Source organism: Plasmodium yoelii, assembly GCF_900002385.2.
Source record: "Plasmodium yoelii strain 17X genome assembly, chromosome: 11".
Classification (NCBI taxonomy): domain Eukaryota; phylum Apicomplexa; class Aconoidasida; order Haemosporida; family Plasmodiidae; genus Plasmodium; species Plasmodium yoelii.
In genome coordinates this window covers 828907-853988 of record NC_036183.2, presented here as the reverse complement: position 1 = coordinate 853988, position 25082 = coordinate 828907, and the positions used below count along the sequence as shown (strand labels likewise).

The window sequence follows — 25082 nt, the reverse complement described above, 5'->3', positions numbered from 1 at the left end:
CGCTTTTTATATCTGCAAAGTGGGAAAAAAAAAATAAATAAAAATAAAAGCAAAAACAAAAGCAAAAACATAACATGAATGTGAATATGAATGCGAATGTGAATGTGGATGCCACATCCACATTGATACGACTCGTCTGTTATTGCCATTTTTTTCTTTATTTACTCATATTTTCGGACAAATCTTCATAATTCCGCTTTTTAGGATTAATACTAACTTTTCCTCCTGCACAGGCAAGAAAAAAAAAATATATATTATGCACAAATCATAATATTATGAAGAAAAAAATGATGGGGGAAATATTTTCCTTTCTATGTTAAGTAATTAAGGTGTAAATAATTTAAATTATCAACTATCTTATTTATTTTTTTCCATTGTAAATATATACTTGATTCATTTGGGGAACAAACCTTATTTTCCTCTTTTTTATTTTTAATCTCCTTCATTTCCATGTGCTAATTATATACATATACATAACAAAAGATACATAATCATTATATATAATAATCTAAAAGATTGCGTATTTTTCTTCTTATAATCATTTTATATACATTTATCTTAACTGCATTTTATTAAATGGTATATTTTATTTCTTATGATAATTTATTTCTTATGATATAATTTATTTTTTATATTTTTTTTATAAAAATAACGCAATTCCACGAGTCAGAATTTATGCATATAAAGTTGTTCCTACATGAGAAAAAAAAAAAAAAAAAAAAAAAAAAAAAAAAAGTTATAAATAAATGAAAATATGTGAAAAACAAAAATTATTAAGTTTTATTTACGTCTGCATAAGTTTAACAAAAAAAAAAAAATATATAAATACTAAAAAAAAGTAAAATTAAAATTAATCATAAAAATGAAGAGAAATATAGCAAAAAAAACTGTTGTGTTAATTGTTATATAAAAAAATATAATATAAACAATATATCATGATAATATTTATTATTATCTTAAATAAGAATAATTTCCACATAAATTCCAAAAAAATTTATATATAGTATCAATTTTTATACTCCCATATATAATGTAATATAACATATGATTAACCCAAATTTAAAAACAAACAATTTTTGTAAATATGTGGAATGTATTTAACTTTGCCAATTTTGATGATAAATTTAAAAACACAAAAAATGAAAAAGAAATATACACTCACGAAGATTTAAGGTGTGTTCAAAATAAAAAATTAATAAATAAAATATCCTATTTGTTTATGTCATATTTACACAATATTATTTTATCCTATGTTTATATTATCATATAAAACATTTATAATGTCTTAATCATATCATATACATGTGTATACATACAAATTTATATTTTCTCCAATATTTTTTTTTTTTTTTTTTTTTTTCACTAAAGATATTATTTTGAAAAATTAGTAAACATAAATTTAAATAATGTTAATACAAATAATTTTACCGAACTTTTAAGAAAAATAACACAAATAATAATATGGGGTGACAAACATGATGATCAAATTTTTCAGTAATTAAAAAGTCTATATATATATAACGTAGACATAGAAATGTGGTGCTTTGCTTAAATTGTTATTATCGTTGTTATTATCTTTGTTATTATCGTTGCTATTTTCCAATTTCTTAATTGCTATATCAATAGGTACTTTTGTGAAGATAACATTTTTACCCATTTTATTTATCTACTTCGCCAAGATATAAATAAAACTATAAGAATTCAAGTTTACCAATCTTTAACTTTATTGATTCAAAATTTGCAAAAAGATATTTCTCTATGTAATAAAACATTTTAAATGCTTCTTATATGTCTACATCTTTTTCGATCTTATATTTTTCAACTATTTTATGCATATACATTTACATACACATTTGTATATACACATTTACATACACGTTTACATACACATTTGTATATACACATTTACATGCACACTTGCATTTTTTCCACACTTCTTAGATTACATATTTAGTAATAATAAAATTAATAATCTAATATATACAACTTTTATAAATCAAGATGAGGATATCATTCCCTACTATATTTCCATGATAAAATCGATATCGTTTTTCTTAAATTATGATACTTCTAAGTTTTTTTTTAACGAAGTAAGAAAAGAGAACCAACCACTGCGTCTATGCCCGTCGTCTTAAAGATGCCACTTCTTCATATGCATCTGTATTTTCCCATTTTTTCTCCATTTTTTCTCCATTTTTTTCTCCATTTTTTTTCCCCATTTTTAAAGAAAAATAAAAAGTTTCCACTATACACCGAATCATTGAGATTGTACAAGTTCAATGATATAATTACAAGAACATATGTGAAAAATATTATTTTGAATATTTTTAAAAGTAAGTTTGTACACCTTTCTTTATAAAATCTGACTTTCCATTTTTGCTTCCATGCATATTTATGTGCATATTTATATGCATATTTTATGTGTATATTTTGTGTTTATTTTTTTCATTTTTTTTTTTTTTTTTTTTTTTTTAGTTGAAGATGAAGGGATAGAAAATTTGATTTTACTGAGATCTTCGTTTTTCACAGTTTTAGTTTGTTATTTGCGAACCTATTTAATAAAAATAAATAAGATATATTCAAAAATAAAAGAATCTGAAAAATTAAATAAATTATTTAATAGTTATTTGGATGAAATAGATGATGTCTTATATTTTTTTGAAGATATGCTTAATTGTAATAAGAAAAAAATTAATGATATGTTAATATTAAAATTAATTATTTATTTTTATTTTCCAATTATTGGGTCATTTCATAATTCTATATATTGTGATTTTATAAATAATGAAAAGGGTAATGATAATGATGATAATGATGAGAATAATGATAATAATGATGATAATAATGATGATAATGATGATAATAATGATGGTAATAATGATGATATTCAATTTTATAATTCAAATAAATATGATCAAAATATAAAACAACAAAATGAATCTCAGTTTAAAATAAATAAAAAAAATCAAAGTTTTGACTATTTATATTTTTCGAAAAATAATCAACATATTGATACTTCGAAAATATTTAATCACAAAATTATTGAACAAATTGATAAAAATACAGATGTAAAAAACTTACCATCTATTCAAAATAATCAACCAGATGTGATACTTGATTTATCTAAAAATGATGTTAGTATTAATATTAATTTGGAAATGGAAAAAAATGACCAAATTGATATACAACATACACAGTTTGGTGAAATAAAAAGGGAAGTCCTTACAACTGTAGAAATGAGTAAAAACGACGGAACGAATGAACATCCAAAGTTAATGCCCCCATCTAATGACATTTCTAATGCACAATACGATGAGGGTATACCCTTTTTAAAATTCATAGATAGAGAATATGTAATTAAAAATAAAAATTTCGATTTTTTTAAAAATTTATCATCATCTAGTCTATCATCCACAAATTCGAGCACATTTTTGGATGATAAAAATAAGAAAAATTATGATAATGAGGAAAATATTTTTATAGAAGATTCTAAGAATATAGAATACCAAAATATGAAAAAAGATAAAATAAATGAAGAAGGTAATTTAACAGATGGAAAACGGAATAGTTTAAAAAAAAAAAAAAAAGAAAAAAAAGGAACTAGTGCTTATGATTTTTTATATTTTAAAGGAAAAAATAATTCTAAAAAAGACAAAAAAGAGACAGAAAAAAAACAAGATCCAAATCAATATTACACAAATTATATAAAAGAAAATGATTTAAAAAATTCATATTTTCAAAGACGAAAAAAAAAAATATATTTTCAAATGGAATCAAGTTATGGTGTGTTGCATAAAAAAAAAAATAAGACACCAAAATCAAAAGTTGAAAAAAATTTTGATAAAAATAATGATGGTTCCGAGATAAATAAAAATGAAGATAACGACCTAGATCAAGACAATTTTTCAAGTTGTTTTTCATTTTCTTGGTGCTCTAGTGATATCAATGAATTAAAAAAAATATTAAATAATAATAATAATAACATGATATTAGAAAAAAATAGTGAACAAGATATATGGGATATGTTACATTTAACTATTCCAGTATTATCAAAAAAAATAACTTTTGATGAAAATATAAATAATGATATTTATAAATATATATTTAATTTTAATTCATATATAAATAAAGTATTAAATTATTATGATAATAATTTAAATATAGTTAATATATATTATCATCTTTTCAAATTAAGTCTATGTTTACATCCAATATGTTATACAAATTCATTAAAAAATTTTACAGTGTTATATAATTATATTATTAATACAAATATATCATTATTTATACTAATTAGATCATTAAATATATTAAAAAATAAAAAAATAAATAATATTGTATATTCATTAATATTTGGAGAAAATATTGAAGTAAATTTTTTGCATAAAATATTACTAAACGAATTGAAAGATCCGCCTTTTTATAATTATTTTTTTGATCCTTATAAAAAAAAAACTACAATTACACAAATAAAATATAATAATGATATAGATTATGAAAATGTCTATTCAAAATCAATTAATGAATTAATACCCGAATATAATATTGAAGAAGAAATTATGTTTTCAAATTTAATAGAACAATATTTTGGAAATACAACTATAGAATTTTTAAATCTTGAAAAGGAAAAAAATAAATCTGAAAATAATTCAAATATAAACAATAAGACAAAACAAGTTTTAAAAAAAGAAAATGAAAATTTAAATAAATATAACGAATTAAGTAATCCAATATTATTAAATTTTATACTTTTAACAAATATACAAAAAGAAAAAAATATTAAAAAATCTGATCAAACTAATATAAAAAATAAAATATCAGACATTTATCTATTATTAACTATACAATTTATTTATAATTATATAGAAAATTATAATTCTGATTTAAATAATATTAATATATCTTTTTTTAAAATTTCGAAATATAATTTTTTATATCTTTTATGGAATGTTATAAATACACATATAAATAATTTATATTTAAGAATTATTACATTAAAACTGTTAACTAATTTAACTTTTATTTATATTGGAAAAATAACAGACAATTCTGTTTGCATTCATTTCTCTCTTCCTCTTTTAAAATTAATAAATAAAGTAAGAATTTTTGACCAAATAAAAAAAAGTATATATAACACACAAACTTTTACAAATAACAAACATATTTATATTATTATGATTTATTTAAGCTTTTCATATTGCTTATATCGTTCATTTTTTTTTTTTTTATTTTATTTTATTTTATTTTATTTATTTTTTTTTTTTTTTTTTTTTAGATTAAGAAAAAGCTAGCAAATAAAGTTAAAACCCTCATTGGAAAAATGGAATACAAAGCATGTCAAATATTTTGGGTAAGTTTGATCAGCCCTTGTCTGTACTATTTTGTATGAATTTTATATAAAAACATATTTATATAAAAACATTTTATATACGTTTTATTACCAACAGGAGGAGTGTAAAATTTATGAAAACTGTTTTCAAGAAAAAATAAATATTTCGAAAGATTCCATACTGATCAACATTATAAGTGGCGTAAATAGTATGTATAAAATTAAATAGAAAATAGCTAAACGTGAAATATTCTGAACAATCTCATAATTATGACCAATTTTTTATTTATAGACAATGATGATAATTATTTACTCTACCCAGTTTCTCAAATCGAAATATACCGAAGAAATGTTCATGTAAGAAAACAAAAAATTAAAGAAACTCACTATATTTTGTTGACGATATATTCGCTATTTTTGTGTTAATCACTAAATTTGCCTGACCATGTTCATATGGAAGTGTTCATAATTTGTGTGTGTGTGTGTGTGAAATAATATTCCAATTGTCCTGTTCACCATTTTCCACCATTTTAACATAATAGGCCCTGTTTGTTCTGGATGGGTTATCCAAAAAATTGAACAAAATTGTCTCAAGCTCAGAAAGGTTATAAATTAAGAAATAAAATAAATAAATGAAACAGCAATAAATTTATAGTTAACCCCCAACTTTCCATATCGAACACATTTTTTCCTCTTTTTCAGTGAAGAAACTATTACCATGCCATTCGATTTTAGCTATAACATTATAACGGCTTTAATTGATATAAAAAACAAAAATATGATTAAATGCTACTTGAAAAATAATAATAAAATTGTAATAATTTAAAAAAAAAAAATATATACAATAAAATATGTACATGCATATATATATGTATACAGCTAGCTATTTTCCATTTTTTTTTTTTTTTTTTTTTTTTTTTTAGTTCAATTGCTATTATATTGAAGATGATACAAACTTCTTGTTATGTATCCCTTCAAACAATCATGCAAATCATGGACTAATAATATTTAGCTATCCTCTAATGTTAATTGATTTATATATTGATAAAAATGACAATAAAAAATTAATATTTTATGTCTATAGTTATAATAATGAAGAAAATAATAATATTGAAGATTCAAATTTTACTAATTTTAATAATTCGGAAAAAATATTTAATGATACTCCTCTTGAAAATAATTATCAAAATCATACTCGAAGTTACAGTTCAAACAATGATGATAATTTAATAGATTGCAATGTCAAGACTTATAAAAATGATTATATTTTAAACGAATATACTTCATCTTATAAAAAAAATAAAACGTAAGCTTAAATTTAACACATTAAATGTTATATAAATAATTCCACAACTCTACACTCTTATTTTTTATACTTTATTTTTTATACTTTTTTTTTTTTTTTTTTTTTTGTAGAATAACCAATGTTAAAAAAGAATGGTGTTATAAAGAATTAACTTTTATGAAAAATGTTTTGAAATTAAATTTCCATGACAGTACAAGATCTCTAATTGTATATGTAAGCTTTATTTTACATTTGTAAGATTTATTTTACATTTGCAATATTTATTTTACATTTTATATAAATTAATTTCACATATATTCATCTGTCTTGTCTCCTATTTTATATATTCATTTTTCAGAAAGAACTAAAATCGGGGATACAAAAAATAAATGATATATACAAGGAAAAGTTATTAAGTTATCTTAGTAAATATTAAATAAATAAATAAATCCATATATGTGTGTATTTTTGTTTATTTGTTTGTATTATTGAATTATAATTTTTTTTTTTTTTATGATGTTGCCATTTCTCTTTGTTTTTAAATTAACATGTTTAATTTTGCAACTAATTAGTAACCTTTATTTATTTAATTTTTTTTTTTTTTTTTTTTTTTTTTGCCTGTTTTAAATAAAATGCTTTTAAAATTCTAACTTTTTTAAAAGATAATAATTATATGTAAAAAAATATATGCATATAAAATATTAATAAATACTAAATTCATTTATATTATCTTTTTATAAATAAAATAAGCTTATTATTACTTTATTGGAAATATATATAATAATATAAATGTGTGTTTTTTAAATCATCCCACAATTATGTTATTATTAAGAATGTGGAAAGATATCGGAATAAAATTACAAAAAAAAAAAAAAAAAAAAACATATTTATTTGAAATTTTGGTAATTAAAAAAAATGGCAAAAAATAATTTTATTTTGTCTAAAAATAACAATTTATCATTTTCTAAAAGTAGGTAATGTGATTGAGGGAAGCCATTTAATTCGTTTTCTTTCTGTAAAGGTAGCACAAAAAAAAAAAAAAAAATAAATAAAATAAAATAAAATAATAAAAAATATATACCAAACTTATAGATAGCAAAAGATGAAAGTGTACAAACACATATTATATTGTCTTAAATCGAGGAATAATTAATTAAATATTTTTTTTTAATTTTTCAATTTACTGTATATTGACCTAAAAAAAATTATTAAATTTTAAAGATATATATTTTTTGTTATTTTTAATTGTTTTATTTTAACAATTTTTGTTATTTCATCTTACATTGTTTCATTTTTATTCCTTTACTAATATATTTGTTTTCGCTTCTTAATAAGAGAATATAAATAGGGGAATATAAAATAATTTCCTTTAAAACTACCAAAAAATATATAAACCCTATAAAAATGGTGTGCAAAAAAAGACATATTTCGCAATTATAATCGGTTAGACAATTAATTAGTATAGTGGTTGCAACCCTTTGAGCATGCCATTTTTATAATTTTATCTTTTTTGCAATTTTTGCAATTTTCCACATATTCTAGTACCTTTAATTGCAAAGTATACGATGCCAAAAACAAATAGGAGAATGACAACAGTTGGGGAAAGGAATATTAAAATAGCAAACAACATTGTGCCTATATATTTTTTTGGAAAAAATAAAGCAATATAAAACAACTAAATAGTGAAATCATAAATAATTGATCATTTATTTTTTTATTTGAACCAAGTATAACTTCTTTATTAGTGTAGTAATTTGTGTCTACTCTCGATTTTAAAACATTCCATTTTTTTCCACTAAAAAGGAAAAATAAAAAATAATAAAAAATGATAAAAAATGATAAAAAATGATAAAAAATGATAAAAAATGATAAAAAATGATAAAAAATGATAAAAAATGAGAATAAAAACTTCATTTATTTTTCTCATTTTTCTTTATTTGTTTTATAAAGTATAAGCCTACTTGAATAGTAAATACAAAGAGTACATAGTACTATGGAATATCGAAAATATTTTTTTAAAAAAAAAAAATATTATTGTTACCTGAATTGTGCAGAATAAAATATAAAATGTGTAATGCACAATTAATAGAAATAATAATATATATATATATATATATTTTTTTTTTTTTAAATCATTTTAATACATCCTTACATGTACAGTTGCAAATCTTAAGTAATCAATAGTAAGAGAAAGAAAAATAGACAATCCCAATAAACTGGATATATTGAAAAAATTAATTATCGAATTCCTTTTAAATGGAATTAAATTTTTAAAAACCTCCCTATAAATGATGTAAAAAAAAAAAAAAAAAAAAAAATTAGGATATGCATACAAACAAATTTTTAAAAATAAACAAATAAATGATCAGATAATATTAATACCATTTATCTAAAATAGATACTACAACACTTCCAATAAAAGATGTAAAATTGTTGTTTAATTTGATTCCAAATGGCTTTTGTAATAATGTACCTAATATTGATCTGTTTCGAAAAAATAAAATTAGAAAATAAAACATGTATCTATTATATTCTACATGCTAATATGGTGTCTGCATAGATGTTTCAAACCAAACAAATGTAGCATGCATAGTATAGTATAGTATAGTATATGCACATGCATAGTATAGTATATTATATCATGTGCACATGCCCACATTTTATGTCTACATTTTTTATTGCATACGTTAAAGTGGTCGTTTCAAAGACGGTTTTTATTTTATCATAAATAAAACCTAAATTAAATATTTGAATTGAGATGATATAAAATAAAATGATACCACCCAATACATCTAATAATAAACTAAATGCTCGAATTAATAATATTTGTTTATATTTATAATATATGTAAAAATTTTTTTTTTTTTTATTTTTAATAATTTGCAAAAATATTTTATACCATTCTGAATTTAACAAACATTTATCTTTTATTAATTTTAAAATAGTTAATTTATTTTTCGAATCAAATTTTTCGCTAAAAATATATGGTATATAAAATAAATAATATATTGTCTTATTTATAACTGAAATTATGTACATAAAAAAAAGCCATATATAAATTATATAAATAAATTTTGGAGTTATTATATTTTTTGGGATATTTCCATTATTTTTATTTTCATATTTTTCCATTTCTTCAATATAAACATATCTTAAATTTATTAATTTGATTACATCCCTTATAAGTAAGTGTTCACATATCTTGTTTTTCGATAAGTCATAACTTTTTTTCCCTTTTTCTCTATCACACCGTTCACTATCACAACGTTCACTATCACAACGTTCACTATCACAACGTTTGCTATCACACCGTTCACTATCACACCGTTTGCTATCACACCGTTCACTATCACACCGTTTGCTATCACCACATGATGTAGTATGCATGTGCTGACACTTCCCACTGCCTATATTTAAGTTCTTTGTTTTTCCATTATTTAAATTTGAGTTATTTAATATGCTATTACTTTTTTTATGATAATCTTTATTATAATATATAGATGCGAAATTTATTTTATATGCATCTGAAATTAAACTATTTACATGATCAGAATCAAAGTTATAAATATATTTGTTTGTATTATATAAAATAAATAAGACACTATTTTTTTTTTCATTTTCTGTATTAATTTTTACAACAATCGGTTTATTTTTATAATAAATACTATATATATAATTTATTTTATCTTTTTTATTTTTTGAATTAACATATTTTTCTATATCATCATAATTTTTTACAAACATTAATTCCCCAAGTATTCGAAATGATTCCCAATTTTTTATCTGCTCATGATTCATTTCGAATTCTATTTCTTTAATCTATGAAATTGTTAAAAAAAAAAAATAAAAAAAATAATAAAATAAAATAAAATAAAATAAATGGGGAAACATAAAAGAGAGATACACATGCTGTCCATTGTGAATAATCTGGTTTGATGCTATTTTTATCTTTATTTTTATCATTCATTTTTATCTTTCATTTTTTGTGGCTTTACATAGTTGGGAGTAACATAAATGGTGGCATAAGTGCTACTATTCGAAAATCCGTAGAGAAAACATTTGGAAGTATTTTCATATATCTTTATATTTTCTGGAAAATATATATTCACATAATTGTAGATATTAGCTTGTTGTGTGTTATCCATTTTGTCTTAAAATTTGGTTCTATTCACATTTTTTAAGTTTTAGTTAATACATTTTTTATATGTTAACCAATTGAAATGAAATAAACATCATGATCTGTATTATTAAAAAATTATAATTTTTTATCTAACATAATCAAAAGTGATTAAATATGAAAATTATTATTTTGTAATAAATAAAAATAAAACAATATGATGAAATTTTTTTCAAAATAAAAAAAAATCAAATTTAAATGTAAAGGTGTGTATTTTTTTTAATTATATCCCACTTTATACTTGCTTAATTTTAAAAAATTATCACCAACATTTTTTTTTATATATTCTAGTTCTTTTGAAAAAAAAAAAAAAAAAAAAAAAAAAAAAATAATAAAATAATAAAATAAAAAATAAAAAATAAAAAATAAAAAATAATAATAATACATACACAAAATTAACAGCACAATTAAATGTATCAAAATGAGTAAAAAATATTTTGAATTGAAACAAGTTTGATTATTTTTTCTATAAAAATTATAATTGTTTGTGATATGTTTTTATTTCATAATTTATAGAAATTGATAGTATGTTTATAAATTGGGTTTTAAAATAATTCAAAATTTATGATAAATTATTCTTATTGTTTTTAGTATAGTTTGCTATTTATATATTATCTTTGTAAAATTAGTTGATCCAAACTTAATACATAATTTGAGTTGGAAATTTGTACATAATTTGAGTTGGAAATTTGTACATAATTTGAGTTGGAAATTTGTACATAATTTGAGTTGGAAATTTGTACATAATTTGAGTTGGAAATTATACACGAATCTTCACAGATTTGGAAATTTGTATCATAAATATTCATTTTTTATGTAAATGCAGAAAATTGAAACATATAAATTAATAATAACCTAACCATTTAAAAAAATATGCACATAATGCAATGTTAAACAATATCACAAATATATAACGTTAAGAAGCATACAATGCGAAGCATACAATGTTTAGGGACCTATTCTAAGTTTCCGCAAATAATAAAATGTTTTAAAAATGAAAAAATAAAAACAGTAAAACAGTTTGTTAGCAAAAGCTCATATCTTAATAGCCAAAATGAAATAACAGAACCGAAATTAGATCTAGACAGTAGTAGTGGCTGTAGTAGTGGCAGTAGTAGTGTGAACCTATTTAAAGGCGAATTAATTTTAGATAAAAAATTAAAAAGCAATAAAATATTTTCTACATACACAAACAGTTACATAAATAAAGAAAGCGAACACATTTTAATTTTATGTCTAAAAAAAATAAATGAATATGAAAAAAATAAAGAAAATATAAAAATAAGTGTTTTTATTTATGAATTACAAAATTTAAGTAAATCTAAAATAAGTTTTAATGTTTTAAAAAATATCAAAACAATTCAAAATTTTTTTGATCATATAAATAATAATATACACACAGCATCACCATCTTTATTATTGTCTGTTGCTATAAGTTATAAAAATATAAAATTAAATAAATATGTATATTTTAAAAATATATTAAAAAACATTTGTAATCATATAAAGGTATATAAAAATAATAAATTAACAAAATTATTAAAAAATGAAGATAATGATCAAAATAATAAAGACGATTATAAATATACTATACAATTATTAAATAAAAAAAAAAAAAATCACAAAATTAATATGTTAAATGTATACACAAACCATTTAAATAATAGTGCTTTGTCTTATATATTACATTCATATTCTTCTTTATTTAATATATCAAATTATTATTTACTATATATATGTAAATATATACTACTAAATGTTGGTAACTTGAATTATTTAGATATGCTTTCTCTTTTATATTTTATAAACAAGTCTAATATAAAAATTACCAAATCCGATATATTATTTTGCATAGCCAATACTAGCCAGACTAAAAACGGGGGCGGTAAAAACGAAGGCGGTAAAAATAACACTAAATTGGATAATAACATTATAACACAAAATGAAAAAATTATTATACAAAATGCAACACAATTAAATAAATCAAATATAAAATATAATGAATACAAAAACACATACATAAAAATTTTAAGGACAATTATTCATTTAATAAATAAAAAAACAATATTTAATGAAAATACAAATATATTAATATTAATATTGTATTATTATTTTAAAATGAATTTAATACCTATACAAATATTTTACAAATTACATTATAGAATTAAAAAAAATATTAAAAATGTAGACATCAAATATATATCTTTATATCTCTACATTTTAAGTAACATTAAATTTAATCTTGGTTTTTATAAATTTATTTATAAATATTTAACCGACGTTTTCACAAACAGAACTAAAGAATTTAACATTTTATCTCTTTCTCTTTCCTTTTATTCTCTCTCAAAAAATGAGTACTATGATGACAAGTTCGTTAATTCTTGTCTTACCTTGTTTAAAAGGTATGTCTACGCGAAATAAAAAAAAAAAAAAATAAAAATAAAAAAAAAAAAAAAAAAAAAAAAAAATAGCTATAAAAATAGCTGCAAGTAGCTGCAAAATAGCTGCAAAATTATGAACGTTCAGGCATTTTTTATTTTTTAAATTATGCCAAATTTGACAAGGAAATGCATGGTCTCTTTTGAAATAGAACAAATCTGCTAAAGCCAATCAAAAAGCGAAATTAAAAAAGACCATGCCATGCCATACTGAATTCTTAAAATACATAAAATTGTGTCCCTTGTATATATATTCCCATTTTACACACATTTATTTTGATATTTTTCAACATTTTCAACATTTTCCACATTTTCAACATTTTCAACATTTTCCACATTTTCAACATTTTCAACATTTTCAACATTTTCGACATTTTACAGACACGCTGAAAGTTTAAATGATGTTAATATCACAAATATTGTGTACACACTAGGGAAGTTAAAAAAAAAAGATGATAAATTCTTTGATATAATATGCGAAATTTTAACTCGAAGAATTGAAAATATATCCGCACTAAATTTAAGTTTGATTGTTCATAATTTATCAAAACTTCATTACCAAAATGATAAGTTTTATAAAATGTGTGTTAATAAAGGAAAAGAATTGTTATGTGGTTTTACACCAAAACAGTTAATCGTATTTACCACAGGATTAGTAATCAATAATATATATGACTTTGATTTTATGCAACTCTTTTTTAATCATATTATATGTATAGATAGTGATAGCGAAAAAAATGGCGAAAAAAATGACGAAAAAAATGGCGAAAAAAATGGCGAAAAAAATGGCAAAAAAAATGACAAAAAAAATGACAAAAAAAATAACATGTTAAGTATCATATGCTTTAGTACAGTGCTTGAAAGAGAAAATTTTATTAAACAATTTCCACTATCTATAAATACGTTTATTTCTAAAAATATGAATTTTATTCAATATAAAGAATACACAACTATGCATGATGAAATATTGAATATATTAAATTATTTAAATGTAGAAAATTTTGAAATGTTAAAAGAAAAAAAACCTTATATGTTTGATATATTTATTAAAGGAGATGGTAAAAATATATATATCGATATATTATCACGAAAAAAATATTTAGCTTGTTCAGAAAATTTAAATGGATTTATGGAATTAAAAAAAAGACATATGAATTTATTAAATGGTAAATATTATTATTTTGACAAAGATTCATTTATATCATTAGATTCGATTGATAAAAAAACGAATTTTATAAAAAATTTTTTACAAAATATTTGCTTTTACAATTTCATTGTTTTAAATCAAGCCGATGAACGAACAAAAAAAGACATAACAAATTTAATATATTGTAATCAAAATGAAAACAAAAAAAAATTATATATGAACTTGTTATATGAAAAAAAACAAAATTATTCTAAAGAAAATTCAAATTATTCACAAAAATATAACACTAGCAATTTTATTAAAAACAGAAATTATTTTTTATTTCCAACTTATTCGAAAATTGAAAATGTAGAAAAAAATTTACATAAAAAAAAAAAAAATCAAATAAATTTTGGTGAACCGTTAATAAAAAAACACCAAATATTTATAGATTATGACCAAGGAATATTATTAAATCAAAGTAAAATAAATTTAATAAATAAATCGGATAAAGATTTCCAAAATATTCAACACAAAGATGGTAATGGCAATGGTAATAATTCACATTCTTTATTACATAACGAAAATAATTTCTTATTTTCAAAAAAGTTACATGGATTAACTAAATTTGAGTTTGTTGATAAAAAATCAGGAAAAATTGTTGTTAAAAAAAATAAAATATTTTGATAAATTATTATAAAAATAAAACAAAATATACAAAAACATGCACACAATTTAAACCACACCATATTATACTGATGATATAAAATATATATACCATCACAATTATTTTATTTATTCAAATATTCACAGATATTTGAATGTTTCCTTCATTTATTATGTTCACAGTTAGTTGTGATTGAAAAATTGGACACTTTTTTATAATTTTAAGATTTTTTTTTTGTGAATTTTTTTAATTTAAATATGATGCAATATAAGTGGTATGCTTATTACTGGCTTAGTTACCCATCGAGTATGGTTATTTGAAAAGAACCTAAAAAGGGAAAGTCAAAAAATGTGGAGAAGTGTGGAGAAGCGTGGAGAAGCGTGGAGTAAAATTTGGAGAAGCGTGGAGCAAAATTGTGAAAAAATGTCAAAAAGTGCGAAGTGAAATTGTCAAAAAGTGCGGAGTGAAACAAATTAAAACTTACATGTAGGGTAATGCAAATTGTAAGTAATATAAGCATTAATTTTAAATCGGGTTAAAACACCTTTAATAATTCCAATTATAAAAATTATAAAAAAATGGATAAAATTATTTTTTTTATTTGTTTGGTTATCAATTAAAGTGTGTTTTAAATAAACAGTTATATCGTTATCAACAATTATATATACATTTTTTTTATAAGTTTGTAATTTATCAATATGTTTATTAAAAATAATATACCACATATCTTTTCCTATAACTTTGATAATATCTTTAATATCAACTAAATTATTTTTATATATTAATATATGTTCAATCATTTTTAATCCTATACTTTTACCCATATTTTTTAATCTTTTTGACATGATATTTATGCAATCTTTATCTTTTTCTATCTCGTTACAATTCTCCTTACTGTTACTATTACTGTCCTTTTTATCAAACTTTTCATTATCAAATTTGTCATTATAAAACTTGTTATTATCACCATTTCCTACATTTTCAATATCTAATATATTGTCTTTTACTAATTTTATATTCAAATTAATTATTTCATTAATTAAAAGTAAAAGAGTTATTTTCGAAATTTTTTTTTCGTTCATTTGGCTTGGTTGCATAATAGCTAGTTGATGGGGTAGTAGTAAAAGCTAAAATGTGTTATAAATTTGGAAAAAAAAGAAAAAAAAAAGAAAAATATTTATATATATACAAAATGCAAACATATAAGCATATTGATATATATATATAAATATATTTTTTGAGTTATGATTGTTATATATTCCTATGTAGATTCATAGATCCATACACATATAAATAAGTTCCCAAAATTTATTAATAAAAATATAATTTTGCAATCTTGTTGACACATAGATAGCTGATATACATTTTTTTATTTTATTTTTCTTAAAAAAAAAAAAAATACCTGAATAGTGTTACTAAATATATACCATTTTAACACTACCTTATTTGAAATTTACTGAAAAAACACAATTCTAAAAAAAATTATTAAAAAAATTAATTATAAAAATTGTGTTAAAAAAGGTCAATGATTTGGTTTTTTATTTCTTCTTTTTTATTTCTTCTTTTTTCTTCTTTTTTTTTTTTTCTTTTTTCCATTTTTGGGGTAAACTTTGCATGCATATATCACACGATATAAATTTCAAATACAATAACGATCTTCTTAATACTAGGATATATAACAATATCACTACAAACATTGTCACTGAAAAATTGCAATATCTTATTTGCTACATACACAATCATTTTGTATATTTTTTCTATATTTTTCCACATTTTTTTCCGCATTTTTCTACATTTTTTTCCACATTTTTCTACATTTTTCTACATTTTTTTCTACATTTTTCCACATTTTCCCCACCATACCCTGCCGCTATTATTCTCGCTTTTAACGTATTGTCCCTTTTTGATATGTTCACGTATTTTCTAACTTGTGTTTACGAATTGAATACATTATTGCTAATTAATATTTTTTTATATGTTTTATTGTTCCGTATTTTGTATAAATGAATAACCAATTATATTAATAATTGGATGTAAAATATTTACGATTCTGTATAAAATAATAAAAAAGCAAAAATGCGATTCCTTATGAATTATCAAAATATTCCAAATGATGATGTTTTTGATGACTCAGAGTTGTTACTTATAAAATATGCAAGATCTTTTTATAAAACCTTTAAAAAAAATATTAAATTTATTCAAATATTATTCCCTTCTTATAAGCCTCATTATGTTACCATAATATTTTCTATATTCTTATATATATTTTTCTTTGGATATAACATTTATTTTTTTAATAAATACAACCCTTTATTTATTAGAGAGTAAATCGATATTTACCATACAAAAAATAAAAAAATCAAATAATAAAATAAAAAAATACAATAAAAAAATACAATAAAATAATAATAAAACAAAATAAAATTATACACTTTATCGTATATAGACAGATATACACCCTTTAAAAATAATACAATTTTATTTTTCTTATTTTTAGAGATGTGTTAATAAATATTGGAATAAATAGGGAAATCATTTCAAATAAATTACATTTCCACAAACTTATAACTGCGACCTTAGTTCATCCCAATATATGGAGTTTGATAGTATAACTCAAAAAGGGCAACAAATATGTTCACATTTTACCATATTTTTTTTTCACTTTTATTTTCACTTTTTTTTTTTTTATAGATTAATACATATTACTTAATCAACCTTGGGATAACTGTTGAGAAAGGGTAATTACAAAATTGGAAAAATTAACCATATCATTTTTTTCATCTTTGCTTTATTGTGAGCGAAAGTTGCTACTCAATTTGGCAATATAGTAAACATATAATTTTTCTTTTTTTTTTTCTTTTTTTTTTTCTTTTTTTTTCAAGATATGGACGGATTCACACTATAGCATTAATGTTGTTTAGTTCGATATGTGGGAATTTATTAATGTGTGCAACAGCAAATTGCAATGAGGTAATATTCTCAAAAAAGAAAAAAATGAATAAACGAATAAATCATGTTTTATACATTTTGCTCTTGCTTTATCACATAATCTAATTATGTTCGTTAATTGGTTAGGCCCAATTAGGAACCAGCACTATACTATCTGGAATTATGGGTCTTTTTTTACAAGAAGTAACATCGAATTTTAAAAAAATTAAAGGAAAAATCGAAATTATAGGGACTTATTTGTATGATTATAATATAAAATACCAAATAAAAGAAAATGCATTTTGAGTGTATCTATCATATCTACATTTTATTGAAAATATTTTGAAATGAACAAGACAAAAATGTATATAACATAATATCGTACCAAATCATGTAATACTAAATTTTACATTTTATTTATTATTTTTTTTTATGTCTAGATTTACGATCGTACCAATGTATTTGACAATAGCCATGTTCCCACATAATGGTAAAAAAAAAAAAAAAAAAAAAAAAAAAAAAAAAAAAAAAAATAATAAAATAAAAGAATAAAAGAAACATTGTGTATATCATTTTACCATTTTTCCATTTGCTGTAGGAAACATTATGGGAAACCTTGGAGGACTGTTCGGGGGCTATTGCTACCCATACATTTTTAATGTAATTAGAATGAATAGAGGGTAAGAATTTGAAAAACAACAATACACACATATCTCACAATTTTGGCAATGTTTTTTTTTAATTTTTTTTATTTTTTTTTATTTTTTATTTTGTTAGGCCAGGAAATACCGCAAGATTAGTACACATTGGATTAATGGGCTTATTTTTAATTTCGTTAATACTTAGTCTGTTAATTATTAAGTGCTAAATCGATTTCATTTTACATTTTCTTAATTTTTTTTTATATCTTCTCATTTTTTTATATTTTCTCATTTTTTATATCTTCTCATTTTTTTATATTTTCTCATTTTTTATATCTTCTCATTTTTTGCATTTTCTCATTTTTTGCATTCTCTTAATTCGTTAGAATTTATTATAGACTACGAAATGTTGTACTAAATAATTGTTAGTTAATTTTTTTTGAATTATCAAAACTTTACATTTTGTTAATTTATTAAATTTAAAAAAAAAAAAAAAAATTAATATGGCTAGCTGGTGTTTTTTTTTCATTAATATGTTTTAAGAATAAACGAAAAAATTCATTAAGAATTAAAGAAACAAAAAATTTACATTTCCATATATATAGGTATTTATATAAATGCAAAAATAGTATGGAGATTTTTTATATTTTTAGTAAAATATTAAATGCAAATTTTCATAATTTTTAATCTTGACTAAAACACACACACATGTAATATATCCTTACTATTTAAGAGGCGAAAAAAAAAATGCTGTTTTAGTTTTAGCATAAAATTAATACATGCACACATATGATAGTGGCAGCGATAGTGACCGTGGCAGTGATAGTGACCGTGATAAATGGAAATATTAATAACCCATCATATTTATTATTTTCGTACCGATAATTTTTTGACTATCCATTTTAAGGAAAAAAAAAAAAAAAGTTGGAAATTTAGTTAACTGCATTTAAGGCTTTTTGTGTATTTTCTCTAATATTGTTTATTGATTTTTGATAGGAAGCTTGTTCTTCTTCTGTCAATATAAATTCGATTGGATGTGCCCCAGTTTTATTAATAATAGCTGTTGATCCGGCATATAAATTTGTACAATTATATTGTCCATTTAAATAAACAGCACATGTAAATAATTGATTTTGATCTTGTAAATATGATTTTATCATTTTAAGAATTGAAGCAGCAGGAGCAAATATAGCAGAGGATTTAGCAAGCTTAATAATTTCTCCACCCATATTTCTTGTCTTTTCTATAATATCGTTAATATCTTTTTCTGACATATCATGATTTTTAATATAATCTAATAATGGTATACCAGATATTGAACAATATCTTGGCAATGGCATCATAAGATCTCCATGACCTCCTAAAATAATGGCATTAATATTTTCTGGAGAAACATTTAATTTTTCACCTAATAAATATCGAAATCTTGATGTATCTAATATACCTGCCATTCCACATATTTTTTCATATGGTAAATTACTATATTTGTGAAAAACATTAACCATAACATCAAGAGGGTTTGTAACACATATAACAAAAGCATTTGGTGCATATTGTTTTACAGATTCTGCAACACTTTTTATTATTTTTCCATTTATACCAATCAAATCTTCTCTAGACATTCCTTCTTTTCTTTGAACACCCGCAGTTATAACTATTACATCAGAATCTTTTATATCTTCGATATTGTTTGTTCCTATTATTTTTCGATTCACACCTATAATTGTACTAAAATGTTTTAAATCAAGAGATTTTCCTTGGGGTACTCCATTTGCTACATCATATAAAACAATGTCTCCGATATTTTCGGATAAACAAAGTTGACCTACTATAGCCCCTATTTGCCCACTTCCTATTAATGATATTTTTGTCATTTTTAAAAAAATAAATAAAAAATAAAAAGAAAAAAGAAAAAAGGAAAAAGAAAAAAGAGAAAAGAAAAATTTTGCTAAATTTTAAGAGGAAAAAAAATCATACACAATATATATACTCAAATAAGTGTATATGGAAAATATTTTAAAAATATATAAGGTGTAAAAAAATATTTAATCTTTTGTGTATTGGAAAAATGTATAAAATTAGTGTTCAACTTTGAGGATATATAAAACAAATAAACTTAAAATAATACATTTATTTATTTATATAATATATATATATATATTTTTTTTTTTTTTTCTTGTCATATATGCACTCGGTGTTGGGTTAAATCAGGGTGTAAATTAATTCATGCAAAATACATACATTTTATTTTTGTAGTACATTTTCGCATTTCTTCATTATTACTAAAATATATCTTAATAATATAAAAACTAATTACTTGCTAAAATTTAAATCAGTGTAAATACCTGTTTTTTTTTTTTACATTAAATTGCTAGAAAATGTGTCGTGCACTCGAATATCTATTTATTTCTTTATTCACAAATCGTAAGTAAAAAACATATGTACTTTAAAATAAATGAAGTAAAACGAATGTAAAATGGATGTAAAAAAATGAATAAAATATTATTCAGGTTTTTTTTTTTTCTTAAAGCTTTCTCCCCATTTTAATAATATTGAAAATGTAATTAGCTAATCTTAACATTTCAAAGGTTGAATAAATATATACTCATTTTTCAATACCTTACCATATACACACATATCTATATATTACGCATGGATACATATAACTATGATTAAAAAAGAACAACTATGAGTCCTTTATTCATTTATATTTTTTTTTTACACTTTTACAACAATTAAAATATTATTAACATATAATGTTAAACATAAAAAATTATTAACTGTTCATAATTTTTTAAAAAAAAAAAAATTTATATAGGACATGTGTGTGTATTTTCAAAAGGAAAACATAAAATAGTGTGGAAACTTTTATTTTATAAGATATTTTTTAATAATATTTTAAAACAAATTGAGAATATATAAAATATTTTTTTTTCCTTTGTGTTGTCTCATTTGGTAATAGTACATCAAATTTTTAAACTAATTTGGGGAAAATAAAAATATATTTAAATGATATCAAAATTACACCATATTTTTTTCGATTTTTCTCTATATCTATACTTATTTGTTCAGCCATTTTAATAGACATATGTATGTATGTATGTATGTATATATGAGATGGTTGTAATTATACAATGTCCTGTATTATATTATTTGGTGTATGATCCCTTTCTCCAAAATAGTATTTTTTTTTTTTTTTCTTTTTTTTTTAATTTTCAAAATGAGAGATTAAAATGGTAGGGTTAAGAATTACAATTCCTATAAAAAATATAAATAAAGATTAAGAGAAATATATTTTCTTCATTTCATATTTTCTCTTATTTTACGAAATATTCTTAATTTTATTTTTATTTATTCATTTGGTCTTTTATTATTTTTTTTTTTTTTTTATGTACAGCTATTTGAAAAAAAAAAAAAAAAAAAATGTAGTTGAACTGTTCTATGATTACAGTGGTATATAATATACTCAACTTTTTGAATACAAAATAAAAAAAGGTATAATCTCTCTTTTTTTTAATTTGTATATTTTTCATTTTACTAAATAAATGAAACATGATATTGCCAAACTTGCAATTTATATGTATAAATAAATGTATATATATTTCTCTTTTTATTTGTCGTATTTATAAAGCTATGCCATCGCTTTACATATAAAACGAACCATGTGATATATTTAAAGATTTTTTTTTTTTTTAAATAATTTATTTTTCTTTTTGTAGAAAAATAGAAAATATAACAAGTGTAAAAAAAAAAAAAGTAAGACAAGATATATTTATCACAAAAATGCAACAAATGCAACAAATGCAAATATGCCACCACATGTAATTTTTAATATATAGGCATGTTTACATTATTTTTTTTTTAACAATTTTTATAGATTAAATATGGATGAATATATATTATTAATATTTTTCATAGGATGTTTAATATTAGCAGGTATAACAGGATTCAGATTATTAATAATATGTGGACATAAAAATGATAATAAAATTTTTGTACATAAAATTATGAATTTTATTATTATTATTGGATATATGATATGTTGGATATTAGTATTATTATTTCCAATTGACATTTATTTTAAATTATCTACTAATGTTAAGAAATATTTAAATATATTTATCGTGTACAGAATATTATATTTAATATGTTTGTCATATATTTTTATATTAACACCTATATTAATTATAATATATTTAAATGTTAATAATAATTTTCAAATATGTGATCAGAATAATTTAATTAATATTGAAAATGAAGAAATGTTTAAAAAAAAAACGATAGAAGAGAATTATAAAATGAAAGAGAATTGTAAAATGAAAGAGAATTGTAAACCTATAATAAAAAAATGGTGTAAAATATTTTTTATAAAAATAGTCCCAATTACATTTTTTTTTATTTGTTTAGGTTTTTTTTTATTTTTCTTAACATATTTACCATTTAAAAAAATAAAAATAAAATTAAATGCAAATGATTGTAAATTATGGTACCAATATATATTAGACACAAATAAAAAATATTTTCTAAAATATAATATCAAAAAAATAGAAGAATGTCAAAATATACCAACAGATATGAATATAAAAATGAATATAAATTTAAATGTTAATGATCATATAATATTATTTACATTTTTATTTGGTTTTATTCTTTTTTCTTTTTATCTTGGAATTGGAATGTTTACATTTCCATTTAATTTAATATATTTATATAAAAATAAAAAAAGAAAAATAAAAAACAACCAATTAAAAGATGAATTAACAATAATAAATATAAAAGCCAAAAAATTAATACAAATTACAGAAATTCTTGAAAAAAATAAAATACAAATAAAAAAAATGAATTTTTTTAAATCTTTTTATTATCATATAAAATATATAAGACAAAAAAAAATACTTAATTATATAGTACATAGACTTGAAAAAGATTATCAAAATATATTAGATTCATATAACAATCCTAATAATCAAATATATGCTTTTGGATATCTTTTATTTGGTCTCATTTTTTTATTATTAACAATATCTATAATTGTACATTTAATTTTTTACAATATTTTTAATGCCATAATTGAACATAACTTTCTTTTCTCTATATACGTTTTTTGGGATTCCTTGCTTCAGGTTACTTCGAATAGTTTTTCCATCTATTTTATTTGATCTATTTTATTTGATTCGATTTGATTTGATCTATTTGATTTGTTTGATTTGTTTATTTCCTCCTTGTACATAAAAAATAAAACCATCCATACGATTTCGTTCTATATATATATTCCCTTTTACAGTATCTTATTATTAATGATTATATCGTTTGTTCGATAATTGTATACACACTAATTGTGTCATATTTACTTATATGTGCTTTATCCGGATATATATATTTTAGCACAAAGGTTTGCCAAATAAATTGAAAGCTCTCTTACTCGCTCGCTTGCCCGCATCTGCCTCATTTGCCTGCATCTGCCTACATTTTCTACAATTTTCTGCATTTTCTCCATTTTCTCCATTTTGCAGCTCAAACTTGGCCTTGCTTTCATGCTCGAAAAAAAAAATACATATATAAATTTCTTACTTTTGCACGTTTGTCTTTTTATGGTGCTTTCAAGTGGGGCAGTCGTATTTTCCGCAGTAAGACAAAAAACAAAAAAAAAAAAAAAATAACTACATAATTTGCACTACATTTTGCACTCAGTTTTTGCATCTACAATTTTGCATCCACACCCTTCCCATTTTAGAAGCTGTTTCGTACGTATTTTACCCACACTCACGCGTTGATATTATTTGACTTATATTTAAAAAACCTAGGATTTATCGGGTAAAAATAAAAAAAAAAAAAAAAATTCACGAATAAATATGCACATGTACATATGCACTATACATATACATATTATGGGTATGGTTCGAACTAAATGGTGTAACACTTTTTTAAAAAAAGAAACAAAATTATATTTTTTTTACAGTGAATTATACAAACGAGAGATCCTAACATATTTAACCTTAACATTAAATTTATTAACCGTTTCTTTATATTTTATACCAAAAAAATGGAGCCTTTTATCACTTTCAACTTTTTTTAAACCTTGGGAATTGAGCCAAATACAATATGAAGAAGTAGATTTAGAAAATAACCATCTCCAAAAATCATAAAATGATAACTAATAAATTAACAATAGTTATTCAATTTATATACACTAGCATATATATGTATACATTTATATCTATACATTTCTATGATTTAATTTTTTTTTTTTTTAAATATTAAACACTTCATATCCTCTTCAATATATATACGTACCCATGTTTGTATACATGCATACATACATATATTATTAAAAAAAAGAACATAGTTATATTATAAAGTTATTGTACAGGTAAAAATGGTATATATAAATGCATGCTTGTATAATTTTATTTATTTATTTTTAAATATAAAACTGAATAAAACAAATTAAATCAGTATTCTTATTATTGTTTCATAAAAAAACGAGTTCT

General features: G+C 20.9%; 7 protein-coding genes across 7 annotated transcripts; 4 read left to right on the top strand and 3 right to left on the bottom strand.

The window, feature by feature from the left end:
• Positions 1–1084: 1084 nt before the first annotated feature.
• On the top strand, positions 1085–7050 carry PY17X_1119300 (conserved protein, unknown function; the record flags this gene model as incomplete). The annotated part of the gene is made up of 14 exons (XM_022956502.1): positions 1085–1173; positions 1369–1494; positions 1627–1760; positions 1942–2090; positions 2228–2333; positions 2476–5096; positions 5276–5350; positions 5448–5538; positions 5622–5686; positions 5872–5933; positions 6032–6143; positions 6253–6635; positions 6746–6848; positions 6973–7050. The coding sequence occupies 14 exons, from the start codon at positions 1085–1087 to the stop codon at positions 7048–7050; spliced, it is 4194 nt and encodes a 1397-aa protein (XP_022812399.1).
• A 451-nt stretch (positions 7051–7501) lies between these two features.
• On the bottom strand, positions 7502–10759 carry PY17X_1119200 (phosphatidylinositol N-acetylglucosaminyltransferase subunit GPI1, putative; the record flags this gene model as incomplete). The annotated part of the gene is made up of 10 exons (XM_022956501.1): positions 7502–7627; positions 7799–7809; positions 7897–8010; positions 8160–8249; positions 8339–8409; positions 8576–8655; positions 8767–8896; positions 8997–9098; positions 9301–10433; positions 10610–10759. The coding sequence occupies 10 exons, from the start codon at positions 10757–10759 to the stop codon at positions 7502–7504; spliced, it is 2007 nt and encodes a 668-aa protein (XP_022812398.1).
• Positions 10760–11721: 962 nt separating this feature from the next.
• Positions 11722–15042, top strand: PY17X_1119100 (heptatricopeptide repeat-containing protein, putative; the record flags this gene model as incomplete). Its single annotated transcript, XM_726288.1, has 2 exons — positions 11722–13193; positions 13611–15042. 2 exons carry the CDS (start codon positions 11722–11724, stop codon positions 15040–15042), a joined length of 2904 nt encoding a protein of 967 aa, XP_731381.1.
• A 275-nt stretch (positions 15043–15317) lies between these two features.
• Positions 15318–16119, bottom strand: PY17X_1119000 (trafficking protein particle complex subunit 6A, putative; the record flags this gene model as incomplete). The annotated part of the gene is made up of 2 exons (XM_022956500.1): positions 15318–15349; positions 15507–16119. The coding sequence occupies 2 exons, from the start codon at positions 16117–16119 to the stop codon at positions 15318–15320; spliced, it is 645 nt and encodes a 214-aa protein (XP_022812397.1).
• A 979-nt stretch (positions 16120–17098) lies between these two features.
• On the top strand, positions 17099–18818 carry PY17X_1118900 (rhomboid protease ROM10, putative; the record flags this gene model as incomplete). The annotated part of the gene is made up of 8 exons (XM_022956499.1): positions 17099–17346; positions 17520–17628; positions 17714–17760; positions 17905–17992; positions 18098–18210; positions 18391–18440; positions 18549–18630; positions 18728–18818. The coding sequence occupies 8 exons, from the start codon at positions 17099–17101 to the stop codon at positions 18816–18818; spliced, it is 828 nt and encodes a 275-aa protein (XP_022812396.1).
• A 705-nt stretch (positions 18819–19523) lies between these two features.
• On the bottom strand, positions 19524–20465 carry PY17X_1118800 (malate dehydrogenase, putative; the record flags this gene model as incomplete). Its single annotated transcript, XM_022956497.1, has 1 exon — positions 19524–20465. The coding sequence occupies one exon, from the start codon at positions 20463–20465 to the stop codon at positions 19524–19526; it is 942 nt and encodes a 313-aa protein (XP_022812395.1).
• A 2010-nt stretch (positions 20466–22475) lies between these two features.
• On the top strand, positions 22476–24737 carry PY17X_1118700 (LMBR1 domain-containing protein, putative; the record flags this gene model as incomplete). Its single annotated transcript, XM_022956496.1, has 5 exons — positions 22476–23714; positions 23876–23983; positions 24105–24218; positions 24326–24405; positions 24551–24737. 5 exons carry the CDS (start codon positions 22476–22478, stop codon positions 24735–24737), a joined length of 1728 nt encoding a protein of 575 aa, XP_022812394.1.
• Positions 24738–25082: the final 345 nt, after the last annotated feature.